General features: G+C 42.6%; 1 protein-coding gene across 3 annotated transcripts; it reads left to right on the top strand.

Annotated features, from left to right (window-relative positions):
• Positions 1-985: 985 nt before the first annotated feature.
• Positions 986-23157, top strand: myot (myotilin). 3 transcript variants are annotated; one of them, XM_047584923.1, is made up of 18 exons: positions 987-1209; positions 7401-7442; positions 7972-8143; positions 8312-8374; positions 8541-8682; positions 8903-8926; positions 9405-9524; positions 9637-9841; positions 13958-14174; positions 14256-15235; positions 15801-15951; positions 16220-16318; positions 16949-16986; positions 17602-17740; positions 17891-18098; positions 18238-18403; positions 19259-19392; positions 21198-23157. In XM_047584923.1, the coding sequence occupies exons 2-18, from the start codon at positions 7435-7437 to the stop codon at positions 21338-21340; spliced, it is 3009 nt and encodes a 1002-aa protein (XP_047440879.1). In that variant the 5' UTR covers positions 987-1209; positions 7401-7434; the 3' UTR covers positions 21341-23157. The 3 variants fall into 3 exon arrangements, with proteins under 3 accessions (XP_047440881.1, XP_047440879.1, XP_047440880.1); XM_047584924.1 differs by lacking the exon at positions 987-1209 and adding an exon at positions 1268-1323; XM_047584925.1 differs by lacking the exon at positions 16220-16318 and having other exon boundaries at positions 986-1209.
• Positions 23158-23174: the final 17 nt, after the last annotated feature.

The following is a 23174-nucleotide window of genomic DNA, read 5'->3' as shown; positions in this document are numbered from 1 at the left end:
GCAAGAGTCGTTTAATTTTAACCATTTCTGAGTACATTTTTTCTAAGTAATTTCAAACTTTTCTCTGTGATGGATGACCATGGTGGACTGAGGAGAAGGTAAACACAGCTCTGTGACTGATGAGACAACAAAGCATTTTACAGGCTCATTTAAGATATTTAAATTAAGTACTTGATGGGATATTTAAGTGAAGGCCTTCTACATATTGACAGACGTTGGCAATAACATTTTTAGGCCTATTAATGGTGAAAATAATCCGAGGTAGCAAACATGGCGCACATGATTTGAGTTGGCCAGATTCTCTCTAATACACGTCAGAACTCTGACAAAGTTCTGAGTGGACTCATTTATAAGGTACAGGCTGCTGGTGATAGTTTGGGGGAAGAACGTTTGACTGTTTGTCAATGTTAGACCGACCTGAGCTGCTTTGTCATTTGTCATTGTCTCTTTTGGCGAACAGATTCATCATGAGCTAAATTCTATCCGTCTTCATTCCGGTTAGCAAATAAATGGTGGGTAAAAGGTCGACTGTGTCAACTTGTGTGTTCGACTCTCTCTCTCTCTGTCTCAGGGTCTCAAGTGTCCACTGACGACTCACTGGCACCAGTCGCAGGTTTCCTGGCCCCTGTCTCCCGCTCTTGGATGACGTTAACTCGTTGAGCCTCCAGCCATGACACCTCAGCCATCTTTTCGTCATTTCGGATCATATGTCTTTGTGGTTTCTCCGTCCTAAAAGATATGAAATTGTCTAACAAATAATTGGTTAAAGCTGCAATTTTGAGTAGTCTGGAGTGAACGTGGGAGCGTATTAGAGATTCACAACCCCTGTCAGCTCAAGGCTCTGCTCTGTCACTGTTGACGAACACTTTATTTACTCCACTCTAAATTTGCTCCCCCATCTGCCCTCCTCAAGCCACCTCCCCCCCGATCCTCACCAGCCTCAGATTCCCTCCTAACCCCATTCCACCACCGCAACCCCTTCAACACACACACACACACACACACACACCTCTATTTGTGTGTTAATGTGTGTGTCAGCTCGTCCGGAGCAAGGGAGCGTCCAGTGACTAAGCCATGACAGGAGGCCGCGCAGTCACGCCGAAGTTTTGCTTTTAACTGTTGGATAAATAATTTGATCATCTCCCTGGTGGATCGGTGCATTCATTCGCTGTTGGTGTTGTCATACTCCGCTGGGAAAAGAGCCGACAGGTAAGGCTGAAGTTCGCTACAGGTGGAGTAAAGCTGTGGTGAGGATGCAGCTGGGCCTGTTTCACGTGTGCACGGATAGATCAGTGGCAGCACAAATAAAGCAGGAAGTAACCTGTAAGTAACAACTTATACCAGCTTATACAGCAGCTTGTTAGCCTTGTTTGCTGTTGCGGCTTGTGTCCAAAAATTTTTTTTAAAAATCTGGCACGGGAAGGAAATTAAACAGGATGAAGTTTAACACCCAGCTCCTTGATCCTTCTTTTGATTGGTTGAGAAGACAAGAGAAAGCAAGTCATGGTAATCAGAATATCGAATGCTGTAATTCAGTTGGTTGAAGGCCACTAGGTTCCTGATTCCTGCATGTTATTGATACCGCAGGCTGGAGCGAAAGAGTTTGTAGTCAGAAAGAGGAGGACAGCTGAGACGATCTGTCAGCAGTTAAATTCATCAATCTATCTGTCTGAGGTTGGATATGTGTGTGTGAGCATGTACGTTGTTTAGGATTCAAACATCTGAGCGCCGACCCGTTGCCAAAGAAATCTGTTACATCCGCTCCAGAGTTTAGCGGGTACAAGTGAAAAAAAAAGAAAAAAGAAGTGTGTCAGTTATATAGCCTGCAGGGTGAGGCAACACAAGCCATACCAGCCAAATATGAATCACTGTGTGTGTGTGTGTGTGTGTGTGTGTGTGTGTGTGTGTGTGTGTGTGTGTTGGGAGAGGGGGTTCGCAGGACGAGCCTGGCATGCCTGCGCGACACTGTGTTCAGCCACTGAGCTCTGGTTGGTGGTGGGAGATATCAGGTGACCCAGTCTGCGCTAAATTGGTCCTGCACACAGCCACCAAAGCTGAGGAGTCAGGAGGCCTGGAGAGTTGGACGTTTTATATTTTATTTTTATGATGCAACTGAGAAAAGTTCCAAGTGGGCAAACAGAGGAATTCTTCTGCAGCTGTACTTTTTGGCTCAAAGTTATACGGTCATCTAAATCTCACACCGCGGCCACTAGAGTGAGGCCTCTCCACCAATACGTTGTTGGTGTGTTTCTAGTTGGTTGCAACACCTGGCTGGAGTGGAACCAGTTATATGTTCATTCATTCAAGTGTGTTTGAACCTTTGTCGTTGCACTCTTTTTTTTTTTTTCTTTTTTTTGGTTGTGACTATATTTGGACCCATATGTGCTTAGACATACCTTGTTCTCTAAAATCTTAACGATTTAAACTTTTTCAAAAGGCTCCAAATTATTGACCTAGCATTTCATGAGTGAGGATTTTTGAGACTTTGTTGTACAAGGACCTGGCTGCTATCAGTGGTGTTGACATGAAATAGCTCCCACCGTGGGGCTACATCCAATCTTTTTTATGTGGTACTAAGTGTTCTGTGCTAATATGCTAAAACAAAAAGGAGGACACGATGGAAAAAAACATCCACATGGTCATTTAGTGTGTGTTAGCACACTAGCATTTGGCGCAGTGTGTTCAAAAATTTGCTTGCAGAGCTGTAGACGAGTAAGTGTGTAGAGTTTGCTAATTCAATCATTATTAGCTAAAGAAAAAAAGTTATTGAGTCTTCTGCTGCTATAAGGAAATACTACAGAAAACCTATGATGCAGTTTTCTGGACTCAAATACTATGGTCTCCTACAGTCTCCTCTAAAAGCCTGTCAATACAATAACGTGATGTCACTCTAAACCATAGAATGTAAAATCAGTGGTCATCATGACAGCTCCTCAAAAGTGAAGTCAAAGTAGGTAGAGCTCCCCCTGCTGTCTGACTGCAATATAGGTCATGAGCTCCATCTCCTCCATGTAAGTGAATGGGACTTGAACTAAACTAAAAAATAAAGCACATGTCAAATAAATCAAAAAAAAAAAAAAAATCAAGGATGGCTGTTATTTTACAGAGTTGGAATAATATTATTTTCAGACACATTCCTCTTTTTATTCCTATGTGTATAAATCACATTGTCACAATAATTTTATTGGAACTGTGTATAATGTGGGTAACTGCGTATAACAATGATGCATGTTTAAGTTTGGTTTTACGCCAACCAGTGCACCAGTGCACAACCAGTGTATTTAATCCACCATTTCTCTGTAACTGGCGGAGGTAGAGAGAGTGCAGAATTACCCAAACACAAATGTCCGTGAGTCTAGAAGAAGTGTGGAAGAGTCACCGATAACATGGCTCCACTCTCAGACAGCGCTGTGCGGACTCTGCCTCCAAACTTGCAAGACGGCGCCACCTGTGTCCCCAGGATACTAGAGTCAGTTTGACCAATGTACTGCTGGTGAAGTTAGAGACACAGGGGAAAGTAAGGGCAGTTACATTGGATGCAAAATTTGTATATGTCCTCCAGCGCAGAATGAGTCATCAACATATTTAAATGGTTTTCCAAGAAATTATAAGCTCTGAAATTCCCCCAATGCCCCTATCACTTACAAAATCACAGATTTCTTTTATTAATGCCAGAGAGTGATGTATAGGTGACACGTAAAACATGTAAACATGAAATTTGATTTTGTTATAGGGAAAAATAAGCTGCTAGTATGACCCAAGGAATCTTCCAATCAATAAAACAATATAAAGCAAATATGTTTACCATATTTAACAGTATGTTGGGCACTGTTGTATTGGCCACAGAGCCTCATGCAGGGGCAGATGATTTATTTTCTTTCTTCACGGAATACCTGCCAATCAAAGCCCACATATTTATATAACTGTAGGGTCCACTTATCCAGCTCTGCAGTTAAAATGTTCCACGGTTGTGCTAAATCCGTCCATGGCTGAGAGCTGCTGGGGGTATGCAGGGCTGGAATTACTCAGTGGATGGTTTGTTTAAATTATCCAGGTGGATTACTGGTAGGTGTAGGTTTCTCATAGAATCTTTGGCTCAACAGGCGGGATAAACAAGTTTTTAGAATCTATTTGTCAAAATCCTCAATTTTATCATTTATCATTTAAAAATAAATTGATCTATTTAAAACCTACAGTAAAAGTTTGAGAGCAAAGATCTGGAAATAGAAGGAATAAATATACCCCACACAAACATGCTGTTAATGAACATAACAGATTACTCGTGCTAAAATGACGCAGGCAAAGGGTTGTTTTTAATGGCAACATCTTTATATACACATACTATACATCTTCACTTTACCGAGTTTAATTGCAAACCAAATGACGAATTTCCCGTCCATGACTCACCCTGAGAGGCTCACTGAACAGATAACATCCTCACTCTGTCCTGAGGAACAGCACCAGTGTGTACAATGTCTTCCCAAGAGGCTAAATGTTGTTAAAAAAAAATATATATATCAGCCATTTTCCTTAATTGACACATAAACCAAGAGAGCTGTGTGCTGTGGGTCACGACGCCACGTTAGCAGAACATGTGTTTGTTAGGTTGCGCTGACAGGTCGCAGAAGCTCAATTTGTTTTAAAGTGAAGGTTCAAATTGAAGATCGCACCTGCAAGGGCTATTAATCAATAACATACCGTACGGAGAGTCCTACTTATTCTGCACCAGGTCTAAAATTAGTCACCTTGTAAATAGATTGTATTGTACCTCTGCTGCTCACCGCACAGGCTATAAAGCCTGCAGGGAGGTATGTTAGCAGCTATTTTTGGCACAAACCTGGAGGTGAAATCTGTTTCTAAACCTTTGTACACACTAGTTTATTATGTGAGTCAGGGACGTCCCTGCGCTGACCAGAGCTCAGACTGAGGTGTTATTGTTTTAATCTATGACTAATGGCACCAAGTTCAGAAATGATCAGCACAACGTGTGTTGCATATAAGATGAATAAACTTTCATTTGTTTCATTGTCTTTTTATTGTGTTTATTTTGTTTTATTGTGATAGTTACAGTGTCTCTCAATTCGTCTGTGGTCGTTTTTGCATGTGTTTGTGATGATTTTGTGTATCTCTGTACTCTCTCTGTGCTTGTTTTATGTCTTTTAACCGATCTATGGTTGCCTTGACCTTTTGTACCTCCGGGTCTGCTCCTGTAGACCTTCTCAGTACATCTTCTTTGGAGTCAGTCTATCAAAAAAAACAAACAAACAAACAAACAAACAAAAAACACTGGTTTTATTATTTCTTCTGTCGGTCTGGAGGCCAACATTTATGAAAGTCATAGTGATAGTCATCAGGCTTGTAGCATTAGCAAGGCGTTCGAAAGACATCTTTTGTTACCACGCAGGGAGGGTATGTAGGATTCTGTGCCTCTTCAGCCTGACGTACATAAGATGATAAACGTCTAAATATCTTGTCCCCTTTGGTTTTGACTTTTCTTTTCTAAATATGGCTTGTCTAAATCATTAAATCACCCAACTTTCTACAAAGCAAACTACCAAAATGACCATTCAACAAATATAATACTTGCTGTGTTTATTCCAGATTTTTGCATGGCTAAAGAAAATGAATTATTTCAATCCTGCAACTGTACATCAGCCTTGCAAAACGTTGGCTAGTTGGTGCCTGTACCGCACAAAGTGCTGGCTATGAACATGAAAAAAGGCTGTTTGTTGTAAACTGTTTCACAAGCTCCAACTGAGATGCACGGTATATTCTGAATGTTCATGCATGTATTCATGTATATGTCAAAGGAATTCTCCTACATCCAATATAACAGCACTTGTCTCAATTAACTATATTTAGGATGTGCGGTTGACATTCCTCACGACAAATTCAAATATTTTTTCATGTTCTGAACATCCATGAAACATTAGTCTGCATGTGAATGTACTGATTGAACTTGCAGCCCCTGCTCACATACCTCTATTGTCCGTTGCTTGCCAGGTAGCAGATTTGCAGCACTGTATGAATGCAGCCTGTTGCCGCTGCCAGACATTCTGCTCTTATGTAACAAAGACAATTGATACAAAGGGTTTAGCTGCAGTTGCTGTTGTATCAACAGAGGGCTTTTAAAAAGGTACGCATACACAAACACACCTGTTTGGAGAGATTATCTGAACAGGAAACTGGATGTGCACATGGATGTCACACATGCTGCAGCTATTTTTTTCTTATCTAAATCTTTGATCCTCTTATGAAGACACATAAACAGTTCGGGCTGTGCGGGATTTTTTGTCTTTCTCTGTTTGCTTGTATGCATCTTGTTGGTTGAGACGCTGAGATTTCTCTCTGGTCAAAGAGACTTTCTGTGGTGCTTAGTAGGTGGCAGAGTTTAATTTAGCCTGGAAACCTGAACCTGAGCCTCCTTCATCAGCTCCTTCTCTGGACTCAAGACAGAACCTCAGAGGGCAGAAGGCCAAAAATTATAGGCCTGTTGGGTGTAAAATGATGACAGACTCCACACACCTTTAGTTAGCTCACACCGTATTTTGCCAAATTAAGCGAGACCTCGATGGAGACTGTAGTGATCAGATACACATGAAGTGATGCATTTGCAGACCTGACAGCGAGTCCTGTGCACACGTCTTTTCGTTAGTGTGAATGTGTGGTTTATTTATGGTATGACTGATTTTGAACTTGAATTCAGATATAATAACATCTAGTTTTCGTCAGAGAGGACGTGTGGCTTTTTGCTAACTTTATTTTAGTCTGGGTTTGTGTCATATCACTGCATTAAAACAGAATCCATTTAAAAATGCTGTTTTTTTTTCCTTTTATTCTTTTGTTCTGCTGGGATTTGCGAATCCCAACCAGTTAATTATCAAGATGACTCAGTTTTGCTTTCCAATGCAAATTAGATGTTATGTTGTTGGATAAAGGAACAAATTTAGATGATTATGTTTTTTACTGCTTAATAATCACCCAATGCTTATGAGACCCAAACAATCAAAAAAGTGCGCAATTGTTGTTGCATAACTCGCCATACACCACATTTTAGATTAGTTTTAACTATGGAAAAATATTGTTTGTTCAGCAAGCAGAACCAATAATCATTGGGGAACCAACAACACATGTCACACATGTTTGTTTTTCTATATATAGTTTTGAGTTTTTAGCATTTTGTTGAATTCTTGCTCATGTGGCTGCTTTGTTACACCTTTTGTTACCATTTGTTGGAAAAGCTTTCTGTACTGAGAGGCTACCGACAAGTCCCGCTCATAAAACTACTACTTATTATTCATAGAGATAAATGTATTCACACTTGGGTGTATGCTGTTACAACGTGTTGCTGAACGATGTGTGTTGGGAGATGTCTGAGATGTCTGCCTCTGTGTTTGCAGAACCCCTGGCACTGCCTCCTGGAACGCCTGAAACATGGCACAGTAAGTTAAACCTGCACACAGACGCAAATGTTTGGATGGCTATTTTTGTGAGAACAATCATTGCTATAACGACGTCTAAACCAAATATCCTAACCCAAACCACAATTGTATTGTTTGCAATTTTTAACTCTCAGTCTGGCCTGTGAGGAAGTGAAAATTAGCCAAAAATTCTTCATTCTCCCAAAACGTCCTCACTCTGATGGTCCACTACTCTAGTCCTCAGAAAGTTAGCTGTGCAAGAACACACACACTTGCAACCTTTTTAGTGTTTCTACTAACCTCATTGTAACCTTTACCCTAGAAACACGGCTTAACAAGTTTTAACCCTTTAAAAAGTTGTGGCTCCACGAAACTAGCCTTCTGCAAGTAATTCGCCCAAATAAAAACACACAGACACACACATAGATGCATCCAGGGAGCCATCACTTCTGAGGAAATTATTACGTCCACATTACATTGTCACAACATCAGTGCTGAGATTACACACACACTTTTATGATGGACTGGACTGTTCTGTACCACTCCGTAGTGTCCAGAGGGTGCAGAAGAAGACCAGCACCATGTCTCTGACCATCTCCTCCTCCTCCTCTGCATCCTCCTCCCGAGAGCTCTCCTCCTGCTCCTCCAGCTCAGATTCCTCCACCTTCCTCGCTCAGAGACACTCCAGCCTGGTGCAGCCGCTGTGTGTCAGCCCACAGCGGGTAATCACAATCATTTCACAATCATTTTCACCCCAAATCTGTTTATGATTTTACGTGCATGTGTTTTTACGCTGGTAAACAACACCTCAACAACCTGTAATGTATACAGGTGCAGCCGGCCCTAAGCAAATGAGCGCATGAATTTATCCAAATATGTTCTGTGTCCAGACTCAGAGTCCCATCTACAATCAGCAGTACTCGGGCAATGGAGTGGCTCCCACATTTGTTAAGGTGAAACAAACATATATCCTATATATGTGTTCATGGAGAGTAGAGTTGTTAAATAAATCTTACTCTTTTAATCCGACTGTCTCTTCTTTCTTCTTCTTTTTTTTTCTTTCTGAATCATCTTTATCTTCATCATCCTTGTCATCATCATAATCACCACCATCATCAGTGCCTCCATGACTTGTCCACAGTGAAAGGTCAGCTGGTGGTCCTGGAGTGCAGACTGAGGGGAACACCACCCCTGCAGGTCTTGTGGTACAGAGAGGACGAGCAAATCCTGGACTCTGATGACTTTAGGATACTGCGCAAGAGTGAGTGTGCGCTCGGGTCGTCGATGTCACTTCACATGTCGCCCACAAAGGCAAAAATCAAACATCTTGCATTTTGTTCATGCTTATGATCAATTATGGTTAACGGAAATAACCTGGCAGCAGTTCAGATTTGCATTATTGGAACGTTGACATTATCCGTTCAAAATGTAAAATGCAAGTTTATTTCAGAAACTGTTTTCCTCTTCTTGTTTTTTTGCAGAGGCAAGTTCTGCATCTGTGCCGGGTGAGTGTTGACTACTGATTGCATTGGGTATTGTGATTGCATTGGCTCCAAAACTGAGGAATGTACCGTTTGTTCGCAGGGATAAAAAACAGAAAAGAAAAAGAAAGAAAAGAAAACAAACTAAGAAGCAAATGTTGTCTTATATTTATTTTTCTCTTCATGGTTGTGACATACAGGCGCCTTGATTTTGTTAAATTACTGAGTTTACTTATGTTTAAATATCCAGATTGTTTTGTAACTTGACACACTGGTGGCACCAAATGGATGTCAGAGGTAACTGCTTGAGAAGTTTTCTGTGCGTTTCAGTTCCATCGATTTCTATCTCACAAATGCACAGAGGGGCTGAGTGGACGCTCCTGGATTTTGATTCATTGATCCCAAACTAATTAGGCATAGGTCACTTTTGAATATGTGTCTAATGCAGCCACTGGCTACTGAAGACATGCATATCGTGATGGCCTTGTGTTAAAATCTGCAGAGGAGCTGTGTACACTGGTGATCACTGAGGCCTTCCCTGAAGACTCGGGCCTGTTTAAATGTGTGGTCACCAACCCCTTCGGCAGTGTCTCCTGCTCAGCCATACTGGAAGTTTACAATGGTGAGACATCCGTTTTTATATGCACAGTATATATAATATATATAAGTATATGTTACCCTAACTCATCTGTTACAAGTTCACCCTAGTCACCTTCTTGCTTTGCTACATGCAGACCTGGAGGAGCAGCTGGAGATCGAGGCTCTGAGGCAGCACGAGTCCATGTCTCTCAGAGAAGAAAACGAAGCGGTGTTCCAGCAAGAGACTTTGTCCTCCAGAACGACCAGCGAGGGCTTTCCCTCTGTGCTGCCTGACTGTGTGAACCTCCCGCCTCCCGAGTGGCCAGACAGCCCTCTAGAAGATAACATCCCTGCCGCCGAGTGAGTACACATGCACCATCAGTCTCAGTCAAGTAGCATCCATAAAGATTACGTAACGCTCACATTATTGTTTATGCACACACTCATATATTAAACCGCTGATGCACTAATAGTTTTATGGTGCTCTTCACTGTGCATGAGAGTGAAAGTGTTTTTTTAATTTTTTCTTGCTCTCGGTGACCTTTGACCCTTGGCCTCAGTCCACCTGCATCTACATCTAATTTGATCCGTCATAGCGGTTGTCGTTTCTCTTTTCCTCCAGATGAGGTCGCTGTTGTATTATAAACGTTAGAGCAGTCAACCGTGAGAATTTCGTTAAATTAGTATGCGTGTTAATAATAAATCAGAGACACATAAAAGGCATAAAACGCACTGTAAAAAAAAAAAAAAAATACGGCGAATTTAAACAACAAGGTGGCTGACAGGAGTGAGTCGGAGAGGAGTCGCCTGGGTTTTGAACCAGCATGGAGGCGATGCTGAGCTTTTGGAAAAATAAACCTGTCTGACTCTGTCGGACCCGCGCGGGCTCTCCGGGCTCCTCGTGAGCGCGCGGTGTCACCTGTTGCAGTCCAGCCTCCAGCTCCTCCGCGGAGCCTGGACCCTTTCCCTGCAGAGAAAGTCTGCTTTCATTCAGCCATTACTGAGGTGTAAGGACATAAGGACAGCGGGGTAGAAACCTATAAAAAGGTAAGACTTTGTCTCTGCACCGGTAGCGCGTTCTCACTTTCAATCTATCAGGGACTATTTTTCTTTTGTTTGAGCTGCCTGGAGTTAACGTTTCATCTCCATAATGTATTCCTGCGCGGTAGTTTAAACAGGTTAATTTCCCTTCCTTGTTGATATCATGGAAACCTAATATGCCGTGTCCTCCTTAAAAGGTCAAACTATGTTTAGAGCGCTTGGAAAGTGAACTTTATTCTATTTTAGGGGGATTTGTGTCATTCGCTGTTTCAGACGGACCAGCGGGGGACTAGTTGTCAGATAATTGAAATGAAGTTGTTGGGGTTTTTTTCCGCGCTGCTGACATTTTCAATTTCAAGTTCAAAACGTCAAGTGAAATGTTTTTCTGTTTACTAGCTACGTAAATATTCTAAAACACAATATTTTGTCCAAAAAAGAAATAATTACTTTTTGACAATTTATTAAATTGAAATTTGACTGTTTGATACATCTAATTTGGTGCGTTCACTGGAACTCATAGAATGGGAAAAACGTAACTTCTACGTTATGAACGCAATTAAGTTTTGGATATTGAGCCACGAATATAGTCAAAAAAGAAAAGATATGCCAATTTCCACCACTGTGTAGTAATTTTGAAATTGGAAAGCACTACGGTGAAATATCGTATTGCTGCTTAGTGGGTATAAAGTAAGAGTGTGATTTCATGACTTGATACTTGGGTTCATAGGGAGATCCAGTGAGAGTTCCAGGGTGTGAAGTACGTTTGGCTGAGAGTAGCCTGTCCCCTCTGTATCAGTGTCCAGGAGCATGAGCTCATGTGTAATGTGAAGATCAGACATGGCGTCTGTGTCCTTCAGAGCCCCCCCGCTCCTCAGTGCTGCACACAACAACAGTTGTTCAGAAACCGTTGGCAGAAGTCTGAATTTTAAGGTCACGTTGAGGTTCTTTGGCCAACTGTAAGTTCATCTGAGAGTCGTTTCGATTAGTAATGGAAGAAGAGGAGCAGGATTATCTGTAGCTTGGAGCGCATCTGTTGGTTTGGACGTAACCCGCCACCATAATAACAATCAGAGATGAATGAGGACACAGTGCAGGGTGAAGAAAGCTTTCAAATGAGAAAATGAAAATAATCCTTTGAGACATTTTGCATGTTGGCAGTCGACCATTTAGTTCATTCACCTTTTCCCAGTTGCTTTCCCCATTCCAGAGGCTCTCTTTTTCTTTCTTTCTATCTCTTTAGCATCTTGACTCCATTACTAGGCTGTCATCAAAATATCATTTAATGCGGAAAGTGATTTAAATGTTGCCCACAGAGCTATTAAAATACAGTGATACAGCATGTGAAGGCGGCGTTGAATGTAAATAAGTGTGAATCCAGTTGTGTTATCTCGTCGGGTTGGTCATTTCTATAATAAAAATGTCATCCTTATTTTCTGGAACTGTCTTGAGAATAAATTACGTTTTGCTTGGCACACAGATAAATAACATTCAGCTCATAAAATATTTCAAAACATAGCATGTTGTCGTGGTCATACATGTGACTTAGGACAGCCTGGCACACAATGCTGTACACTTCTTTGTGTGTGTGTGTGTGTGTGTATGTGTGAGTCAAAAGGGTTGGGTCCCCAGTATAGTGTCTGCACCTGCCAGCTGATGTCCGAATACCGAGACCAATATAGCTTTGCCCACTTAATGGCACAAACACAAATACACACTCTGACGAGCACACACACGCTGTCGCTGGATTAAATCACACACCAGGCTCGTTAGTATCCACCGATGCACACAAATAAGATAAATGAGATAAGTATAAGTGAATGAACTGATAACTCGTTGACATGTCTTTGAGCTCTGATTGATCAGCGCTTTGGTTTCTGTTTGCGTAAATTTACTAATATTGACTTTGCGAGGAACAGGTGTAACGGATAATGTCGTACATTCAGTTGTAACAGTTGTGCGTGGACCCAGTGTGTGCACTTACCTAACGGAGACATTGTTTATGTAATTAGTAGCAACTACTGTGTACACTTTCTGTTTGGGCAAAAGTCAAAATGTCTATGTGAAGCATGAATGATACGTCCTCAGTGCAAGTATTATCTATCTAAAATATTATCTGCCATCTCAACTTCAGTGCAGGTTGGAGGTTTATAAGTGCTCTCCTGTGCAAAAGGAAATCTTCTAATTTTTGCATATAAAAATTAATATATTTAGTTTTATTATTATTTATTTTTTATAAGTATATTATTAATATATTATTTATTTATATAGTATATGCATTTATTATTTATTATTATTTCTATTTATTGTTATTATTTTTATTTTAAATTAATATATTTATATTATTAGATTTTATTATTTAAATGTATTTTTATTCATTATAATCTTTTTTTTATTCAACTATCTTACACATATTTTTCTTTTTACTAGTGGTTTTCTAGAGTGTTTTTATGTGCAACTGTGACTAAGCATTTTCCTTTGTGAATCAATAAACTCTAAGTCCAAATTTCAATCAAAGTCTAAAAACCTCAGTGAAATTTAGTAGGAAAGCCAATGCGGGGGCACTAGTTGTAGACATTGCAAAACTACGTCTGTAAAACATTTATCTTGAGCCGAACTAAATTATAAATTCATCCAAGTTCAAAAGTTCTCTAAGTATTACCCAAAAATAAATAATTAAAAAAAAAAACAATGTGCATCCATTAGTGTGTTTTATCAAGAATACAGATTCCCACTCTTGGTCAGCTGATGCTGGCAATTTAGAAGGATCATGCGCCGTCTGGAAACCGGAGGAAACACAGTAAGCATGTGAACAAGTGTGTAAGTAAGTAAATCTGTGAGAGAGGGAGAAGAAAAGAGACTGCTATTGTCATCATTCTCCTGCGTAGCCGGGACTGCGTGGTAGTCATGGGAACAACATTCTTTCCTATTAGAAAAGCGGAGGACCAGCCAGGCCTGGTATTACAGGAAGAAAACTACCGAGTGGGTTGAAATGAGAGCGGGGCCGCGGCATATCTGCTCCTCTCGTTAGACAGGCCCGCTGGTATTTTCATTTAGAAACGCTGTGTAGACTGTAGCTTCGGGTGTTCATTGTTTGTTCACCAGTGGTCATGTGGATCTTAATGGTGCAGACTGACTCACAAAAAAGTAAATTCTCATGATTTACTCTTACCCCACTGTATCAACTTTGCCCCACCTGGATGTTTTACTTTTCTAGGTTTACTGATGTTTTTAGATTCCAAACTGTGGATTAGGACACACAGGTTTTGTGAAGATATGGACTTTAAATGTTGGGATATTGAGTAAAGGGTTATCATTTAATTCAGCTACAGACTTTGCATATACATTATGTAACAGATTGTGAGTGCGCTTGCCACTTTTCGTCGTCATATTTCACTCATGGGTCAGTTTTTAAACATGTGTGTCTTTATCTGCCAGTTTCCCTGAGCCTCAGCCGGCCAACTACTCCTCTGAGGAACCCTTTGGTCGCAGCGAGGAGGAGAGTGCCCTGAGCTCAGAGGGCCAGAAGTCGCCAGAGGTCATATTCAGAGCCTGTACGCCCAGCCCTCCTCCACCCTCTCCACCACCACCGGCACAAGTCAGAGAGAAAGCCCCAACACCCAAGCTGTTCACGCCGAGCAAACTCAACTTCGCAGTAAGATTTTTTTATTTTTTTTTTATAAAGTGGCATCCTTACTTATTTTTTTGTGATGTCTGAGTATTTTCTCCCTTCCAGTCCGCCCAGTCAGGAGGTAACACCATGAACCTGTCGGACCTGCCTACCTTCACCCCGAGCGCCTTCCCTCCCAGTGCCTTCAACTACGAGCGGCCGAGGCATTTCATTCAGTCACAGCCGTCCTTCCAAGCGCCCAGCTATGAAAGTGTGTTGAGGGAAGCTCAGGAGAACCAGAATAACTCAGAGCAGAACCTCAGCGCCGTCCAGACCAGTCAAAATGTCATGGAGGCGCAGAGTCAAACTAAAACCACACACAGTCAGTCTTTTTCTCAGTCTCAGTCCGTGTCGAAGTCTCTGACCCAGACCCAGTCCCAGTTTCAGTCGCTAAACCTCAGTCAGAACCAAACCCAGTCAGCGGCTCAGACACACATCCAGACTCAGGTCAACGGAACGGCCAAGTCGTCCCCAAGTTCATCCAGCCTCAACTCTCCCGTTTCCACCCCGGCCTTCTCCGCTGCACCTCCTCCTTCCTCTGGCACCCCTTTGCTCAGTCCCTCTACCAGCACCTCTTCCTCCCCTTTCCCGTCCCCCTCCTCCAATCTGCCACGCACCACCATGCGCTCCACCATCACCCTGACTCCCAGCGTGCCCAGTGCCACGGGCCTCGGCAGCGCCTCGCTGCCGGCCAACCAGGACACCATGTCCGCGTCCGCTGCTTACCTCTGCTCTGTGCTGCCCTCCCAGTCCCCGTTCTCCTCTAAACTGTCTCCCACCTCCAGCTTCCCCAACCCCTCCACCTCCCCCTCCCGCTCCCCGCTCGCGCCCTCCAGCCCTCTCCTCCCCATGAGGGCCCCGTCCTCCCCGGCCTTCCCTCCGCAGCAGCCGTTGCCAGTGTCCCCCTCCCTCCCCCGCTCTCCTCTTTCCCCCTCCTCCTCCTCTACCTCCCCCTCTGCCCCACAGCCCAACCCTCCCAGCAGTCAGAACAGGGTACCGCCTGCTGTGGTCTCCCTGCCCGCCAACTATAAGGCGACGCCAAGCATGTGAGTTGAAGTGTGCGTCCGATTGGCGAGCGCAGGCTGGTTGGTGTTTGTATTATTTTGTCGCTTTTATATCAGCGAGGGTGATTCTCTGTGCCTGATACAGCATAGTCCAACAGAAACTACTGCATCCATATTAATGTTCAATCAGCCCTTTTGTAATGCAGCTGTAACAAAAATGGAGCGTTATAATATTCATAAAGGTTGTATTTATTGTTGTATTAGGCTGTATTGGTTTTAGCTTAGTGTATCTAATAAACTGCCAACTGAAGGGGAATATACTTGGAAAATAAATTCAATTACATAACCTCTGCATCAACCATTATCTACCCGATACCTCAGAGATTAAAATCAAATTCTAAATTGAGTTATGCAAGTTTTTCATGACAGACGATCTGTTAAAATTAGGATGTAGCACATTTCCCATTACGATGAAATGTAATATTCAATATTACCCTAAGTTTTATAGCATAAATTATTATGGGATTAAAACTGGGGTCTTCCCTGTGCTTCCTGTTCCTGTTCCATGTGACCTCTTCCTTCCTGTCTTTCTCTTCCTGCCCGCCAGCCTTCCCAAACCGATCTTGAAGAAGTCCGTCGCCCCTCGTCCTTCATCCGCTCGCTCCACGGACGGAGACATCCAAGGCTCCAAGGACGCCCTGATCCAGGATCTGGAAAAGAAGCTTCGTTCAAAGGAGGCCAGGAGGAGAAACAGCCAGGTGTGTGTGTGTGTGTGTGTGTGTGGTGTTTAGTGTGTAGTGTTTCTGTGTGTGTGTGTTGTGTGTGTCCTGCAAACTGTGTTGGAAGTGAAGAAACCCTCCATTTCATCCTCACAAAACCTAAACCCCACATCATCACACAGACTGCCGCTTACTCACAGTGTGTGAAACAAACGTTAACTGTAGTGAAGCAAAACTACCAGTAACACACGTTCTATGTGTGTGTGAAAAAATCATAATTTACCAATACGAAGCTTCATTTTGACAGAAACTGTCCTATGAGGAGCGTATGGCTCGCAGGCTGTTGGGTCCAGACAACGCTACCTACATGTTTGACCAAGACAGTCTTTCAGACTCACTCGACCAGGTACAACAACATTTATTCTGTCACTGGCCGTCGTATTTATTATAAAACTCCTTCTGTGTCAACAGCAGGTTTTAGGTTGCACTGCAGTGCTGACACTTTTATCGCCTCTGGTCCAAAACCCCAGTAGCTATTAGGTAAAGATCTCACATTAATACAGTCATTTAGGTTTGAATGACCACTTTCCCTGTCGGGGCCCCCCGATGGGCTCCCAGGCCCAAAGCTGAAAAAAGCCCGGCAGTATAATCAGCAGCGAGCAGCGAGCTTCAGTGTGTGAGTGCAGGATTGTTCTGTCAAAAAGCCTCTGTCCCGTAAAGGGCTTTGCACCATCTATTCTTTGTCACAAACACACACACACACACACACACACACACATGCATGCATCCATGCATGCATTTCCACAAACACATCGCCCTCAGAAGCCAACAAGGTTTGTCAGAAGCTATTTGTAGCCTGCTTTCTGAGAACCAGCCCCTTTTACTGGTGACAACAGAACTATTGTGCCCCAACACACACACACACACACACACACACAGCACAGAGTTACCCTCCTGGTATTTTGTCATCCCCTGGACCACTGCGATGAGAAACCTGTAATTACCTTTGTTTATATTCATCTGTTTTCCGTTGCAGCCAGAATCACCAGAAGGAAGACACAAAGGTGGACTATGGTAAATAAGCCTCCGTCTATAACGCACAATAATTATTAACCAATGTTGACATTACAACCTTGGACATAGGATATCCCTGTCCAGCACGACTGTATTTATCTATGCAGTTATAAAAATAAACCAGCATGTCTGAAATGATGTGGTTGAAAAAGAATATTATTATAGCTGACCTTCACACTGCTACCCGGTGTTTAAATCATACAAGCCGCTACTTAAACAAGATAAGATAATACTTTTATTTATCTCGCAGTAGTTGAAAATCTTGCTGAGTCTGGTAGTACGACTTTCTAAATAAGTTCATTTTGAAAGTTTGATGTAGGACTGAACATTTCCAGGAAAGTATTTGTCCATCCCTATTTATAACCTTTGTTAACTTAATCTCTACAAAGTGTGGGGCCCTAGGTTATTCTGAAATCTCAGGTCTAATAACGCCATCTGCCCAACAGGGATGCACAGGGCTGCGGTCCCTTGTGCAGTATCCATGCTGTCAAAGGACCGAAACAGAAACAGAGATCCCTGTTAATATGGTTACGTGTGTGTGTGTGTGTGTGTCACCAATGGACTGTAAAATTCAGTCATTGAAAGCGAGGTTATAAATAAACCGTGTGTCGGCAGGGGGAGGCACCACTCAGGAACGGACGACAGGAGCAACGAGGGATCAGCTATCCAGGAGAAATGTTACGGCCCTCGCTTCCTGCAGATCCCCCCAGACCTCACAGTAGAGGAGGGACGCTTCTGCAGGATCGACTTCAAGGTAAATCATTAAAACACACACATGCAGGTTTACCGAGGCACTCAACACCGGAATACAGGTTATACAACAGTACACACAAAGCCACTGCAAACTTGATTGTTCAAAGCAAAGCTACGGTGAATGAAATCGCTCATCTTTTAATGAATTCAGGTTGGAGGCCTCCCAACACCAGATGTCTGCTGGTACCTGGATGGTAAAGCCATCCGCCCGGACGACTACCATAAAATGTTGGTGTGTGAGAAAGGGATGCACTCGTTCATCATAGAGATTGTCACAGTGCATCACGCCGGTGTGTATGAGTGTGTAGCCAGGAACAGAGCCGGGGAGAGCAGATTCACCATGAGGCTCGATGTAATAGGTGAAAAAACAACACGACATTCATGGTGTATTGTAAATGTTGCCCACTGATTACTGATGATCTGCAGTTCTACAACAGTATTACCTTGTAAAGCAGAATTTAACTTCTGGTGCAACCTCTTCCTCTTCTTCCTCTGCAGCTCAGGAAGTTCTCCGTCCTCCAACCTTCATACAGAAGATGTCGAACTCCAGAGCTCTAGAGGGCGACACTGTTAGGTTAGAGTGTAAAGTGGATGCCTCCCCTCCGCCGCAGCTTTACTGGAAGAAGGATAAAGACATGCTGCGCATCGATCCCAACAGAATGAGGTGTGTCTGCTGAAGTTATTAGCTAGTTTCTAACTGCACTTCACTAGTTCACATCAAACTCCTTTTTCTTCTTCCTAATATGACTATGAATGATTTCCTCAGTGAGAGGCCTTCCTTGTAGGAGAACCAACAGGATGAAACACTAGTTAACAAATAGGTGCAGGTCAAAAATTCACAAGAGAATATCTTTGTACCCAGCTGTAAACATTTCTTCTGTAAAGTTGGATATTTTAACATGGGAGAGATCTAGGGCATAGGCCTTCAACAGGGGATCTGTGACCCCTAGGGGTCCACAGAGGTACTGCAGGGGGGCGCAAAATCTTTGGTTGGTTACACTTTTTTTTTTTAAATTTCCCCACATAAATTTAAATGTATTTAAATATACATTAACATGAATCCAACATATCTGAATGCAAAATGGTAATAATAATGTATATTTATAAATAGAACCAGGCAGAGTTTAATATAAAAGACATAATAGGTAGGTAGGGGGTCCCTACTTAATCTCCATCAGTTTGGGGGCCCTTAAAAACACTGAAGACCCCTGGTCTAGTGGTCATTTGAGGAACTGTGGCCCTTTGGCACTTCCGCGTGGGTTTAATTTTTATTAAAACTGATCAAGATAAAGTGGTAACTGTATTGCTAGTGAGATGGTGTCATAGGATTTGTAAATTTCGGTCTATAATTCTCTTTCAGAAATTATATTTATATCATGTTCAGCATGTGCCAAAGTGGGTGCTGTTCAAACTGGACTATAGCACAATAAAGACAATCATGTGTATTAGTTCTTTGACATATTCAGCCTGTATCAGAACGTTTTTGGTCTCTGTGTTAACTTTAAAAATCTCTCCACAGTCTGTACCAGGACGGTTCAGGCCGGCAGTGCTTGTTGATAGAGAGGGTGATGAAGTCCGACGCTGGCTGGTACACTCTCTCCGCCATTAATGAAGCTGGCATGTCCACATGCAACGCCAGGCTGGACATAGGCAGTAAGTGTGTTCATCTTCTCCCATGCAAATGTGCTTTAAAGGGCCCGTCTCAGCTATCTGTCTGCTGTATGAGATAGGCTGCTAGTTACCATAGAAGCGCAGGCTGTAAAATCAAACAGCAGATGGAGAGTGCTGTGTGCTCAGTGCCACGGTGAATCCAGCTCTGTCCCCTGGAACACGTCAAACAAATGCCGCGTTATGCGATCAAGCGGAAACTTGATGACGGTGAGCCGCCGTGCTGTTGAGCTCACCTAAAAGAATACTGCATGACCACTGAGTCAGGACCATAACTATGGAGGAAAATACAACACAGCTATTGGGTTTCCAGTCGCTTGATCACATAACACGCCATCTGCTCTGTGGAGAGCTCTTTGTTACACCTGAAAGTGAGTTTAGACCACTTCATCTGAAGCACAACTCTTATGTTGCAAACAAGCATCCAAAGAGCTTAGTTTATTGCATGTATGTAGACTTGAGGTAAAGTTCCTTCAATAATCAGTGGAGTTTTCAGCTAGTGTGCATGAAAATAGTTCAGTTCCACATCATGGCTTGTGTGTTTTGGAGACGAACGCTACTAAACAAAGGCACTATACAGTCAGCAAACATCCCTACTCATTACTCTGACTGGTCAAATGTGTATTTTCTGACATTGAAAGTAGAAGAGTGGAAGAGCAAAGCTTCTCCAGACGTGTTGCCTCATTGTGTCATAGAGTTTATATTTCTGCATAAACTCCCAATGAATGTTTGGACACATCTACTCACCCTTGAGTTTCTTAGTAGCTCAGTTAAAGCAAGGAATCCTCCAAACCCCAACAACTTGGCTGGAGACTGTCTGTGTGGAGTTTGCATGTTCTCTGTGAGCTCCTGCACCCCCATCACGACCCATCAGAGAACAAGCCAAGGTTAATAATGAGACTGTAAATAGACTTAGGTTTAGACTAAATTAGCGGACGCGGTCCACTTTAAAAGCCATGTTTTCCATGTTTTGGACATCATATAATTTTAGATTAAATGACATAAAGTCTAGTGATACCTGATTCAAGTCTTTACATACTGTGTGCTACAAAACAAATGAGCTTTATGATAGTTTTACGATATCCACTACATTGGATTTAAGGTTGCATATAATGTAAGATCTATTGATGACCATCGTTGGTATCCTGATAGCCATAGCTGATAATTACATGTTACCTTAACACATGCACATTTATTAAACACCTGTGCAACAAACTGAAACGTCGTCTTTGACTGCTCTGCAACTCTAATCCAGGCAACACTAAACATTACACGGTGCATGTTTGACCGGAGATAAGAGTTGGCATTAGTGTGCATAATTAAAAACACTTATATAAGTTATAATGTATTATTCATTCAGATAATGATGCTTTTGCCCTTCGTCGTGTTATAAATAAACTGGTCAGTCTAAGAATACATTAAGCCTTTGAGAGAATAATATCAGAGAGCTGTGGGAGCATTGTTCCTCTAAATATGCGCTGGTCACATATCTGGCACTGAGCCATGCTGTGTAGAGTAGAAGGGTTATTTTCAGACACCTGGCATGAGAAGAATTTTAAGTCCGAGTCCAGCCACGAGAATGAGTCGCTGCTGCTCGCGGTGTGTCCTCTGGTGTTATCTGCTGGACCCTAAGAGACGCCTCTGAAAGCCAGCTTCTCTCTGCTGGATGTGGGAGATTAGCAGCACTCCAGATCCACTATAGCTAAGATGCGGATCGACAAAGCAGCACAACAAACTAATATCACTCATCAGTGAACGAATAACCTGACTTCTCTCTGCCCACCCCTCAGCTCGTACCACACAGCCCATGAAAACGGCGCCCCCCGGCTCCAAGACGCTGAAGCTGCTGTCGTCTCTGAGCCACGTTCCTGCCCTGACGGTGGAGAGCCCCGCCCAGCACACCGCCCCGCTGTACGAGAGCGAGGAGCTGTAAAACTGGGCCAGCAACACAGAAACATGAGTTACAGGTTGACATCCCAGGACACATTCAGCACGCTTTAATAAAAACACAGCCCCACGTTTGGTTGATTAAAGGCACGCTAGCCCCGCCAAGCTTCCCACACCAAGGTGCAGACAGTAAACTGTGATGCAGTGATGCAGATTTATCTTTATTATTTGAGAGGTTTGTTAGCTTACATGAGGTTTAGCGATGTTCAGAGCTTTTCTTTTGAAATATGTTGAGGAAACGAGCTTGACCTTCACAAACACGTCTGCTGCTGTGTTACCGCTGCGCCCGTCTGTCTCTGTCAGTCTGGTCATTGTTTAAGGCTCATGTTTGAGCCCCTAAGTCGCTCTGCTCTGCTCCTCTTTCTCCGTCTCGTCATGTGCCCGCCCGTCTGATCTCAGCAGAACACTACTCCTGCATCACGGATGTATTAATAGAGCTGGTAGGGAGAGCCACGGGCGGCTCCGCTGCCAGCTTTTTCTATCCGGTGGCCAACCACATTACTGCAGCACCCGTCTCCTGTTCTCTCGTCTATTATATTTGCACATTTTAAAGCACATTTCTAACACTGATGACGCCATACGCTTCCCATGTGTTCTGAAAGTGAAAATAAAGCTTACATTGTCGGTGCGTCCTCTTCATTTAGAGAACTGCTCACACACATCATCTTGAAACACAAGTTGCACTTCTCTTCAGCTGTATAACTTACAACACAGCAACCAACTACAGTACCCATAATCCAGCAGTACTATCACACACTGCTCCTTAATCCTCATCCAGCTCCCGTCCTTATTTGCGTTTACTGAACTACTACTAAGGATCCTTTTGTTTCTGTATCTGGATCACAGCTGCTGCTGCCTCTGATGTTTGTCAGTGAAGTCACGTTAACTCGAAAACTAAATTCAAACTCTTGAGATGTTGGTTAGTGCTCAGTCTGCTGTGTGTAAATTGAGCCCAGTACGTGTTTTTAAAAGGAATCATGTGTACGTGAATGAAGCTATTTATTTGAAGTTATTAGTTATCAGTGTTGGGACCTCTGCAGTCAGAGGTGAATCACAATAATATCAGCAACTCGGACTAAAACCAAACTAAACCCGATCTGCACTCGGTAGACACAACAACGTTCAGACCTACATAACTTATTTTACTTTGAATCACATCTGCAGTGCAGATGAGATTTTCTATGCTTTACTCCAGAGGAGAAAGTCTTTCTCTCTTGAAATGCATGTATTATTCATTCTTTGTGTTAATTAAATTGGGTATCAGTGAGCCAGCCTGCACCAAGACCTTATTTCTGGCCTTATAGAAAACATTGATTAAAAAAGAATTTTTAAAAAGATGCTCAACTCGCCTACTGTGGAGATTTCACCCCTGAAAATACTCATATTTTTGTCTGGATCTGCATGTAAGTGAAAAATCTGACATTTAACCTTGTGTGTCCAGAGTTTTTCTCTGACAGGTATTCATTTTAAGATGTCCATAGAAACCTGAGATCTGTGCCTCGAGACATTTTGGCTTAAACGTAGTAAATATAAACAGATGTAGTAGGGCTGGAGTTACACTGAATCATTCGAGTGTGTCGTACCTATTGGATCCAGTGGTTTTAGCTCGTCACTCTGGGGCGCTTGGATCAAACAGTGTTAAAACAATGGATTTGCTGAAAGCACAAAGAGGAAGTTAAAACTCTGTGGAGATATTAAACTGCAGGTAGTAGTGTGCATTCTCCTCAAGTACTGTTTGTTGTGTAAGAAGTTCTATGTATCACTGAATGAATGAGGAATAAAGTCTATGTGACTTAAACTTCACCTCTTGAATTTCTTAA

The sequence above is a fragment of the Mugil cephalus genome, chromosome 5 (assembly GCF_022458985.1).
Source record: "Mugil cephalus isolate CIBA_MC_2020 chromosome 5, CIBA_Mcephalus_1.1, whole genome shotgun sequence".
NCBI lineage: Eukaryota > Metazoa > Chordata > Actinopteri > Mugiliformes > Mugilidae > Mugil > Mugil cephalus.
Note: the sequence above shows the minus strand (reverse complement) of the source record. Positions and strands in the feature narration are given on the sequence as shown.

What these genes read in the sequence shown, in the direction of transcription:
- myot (XM_047584923.1), top strand. An exon ending in TATAAGGCGACGCCAAGCAT is followed by an intron (nt 15,236 to 15,800) that starts GTGAGTTGAAGT and finishes CCTGCCCGCCAG; the next exon opens with CCTTCCCAAACCGATCTTGA. An exon ending in TCTGCAGGATCGACTTCAAG is followed by an intron (nt 17,741 to 17,890) that starts GTAAATCATTAA and finishes TAATGAATTCAG; the next exon opens with GTTGGAGGCCTCCCAACACC.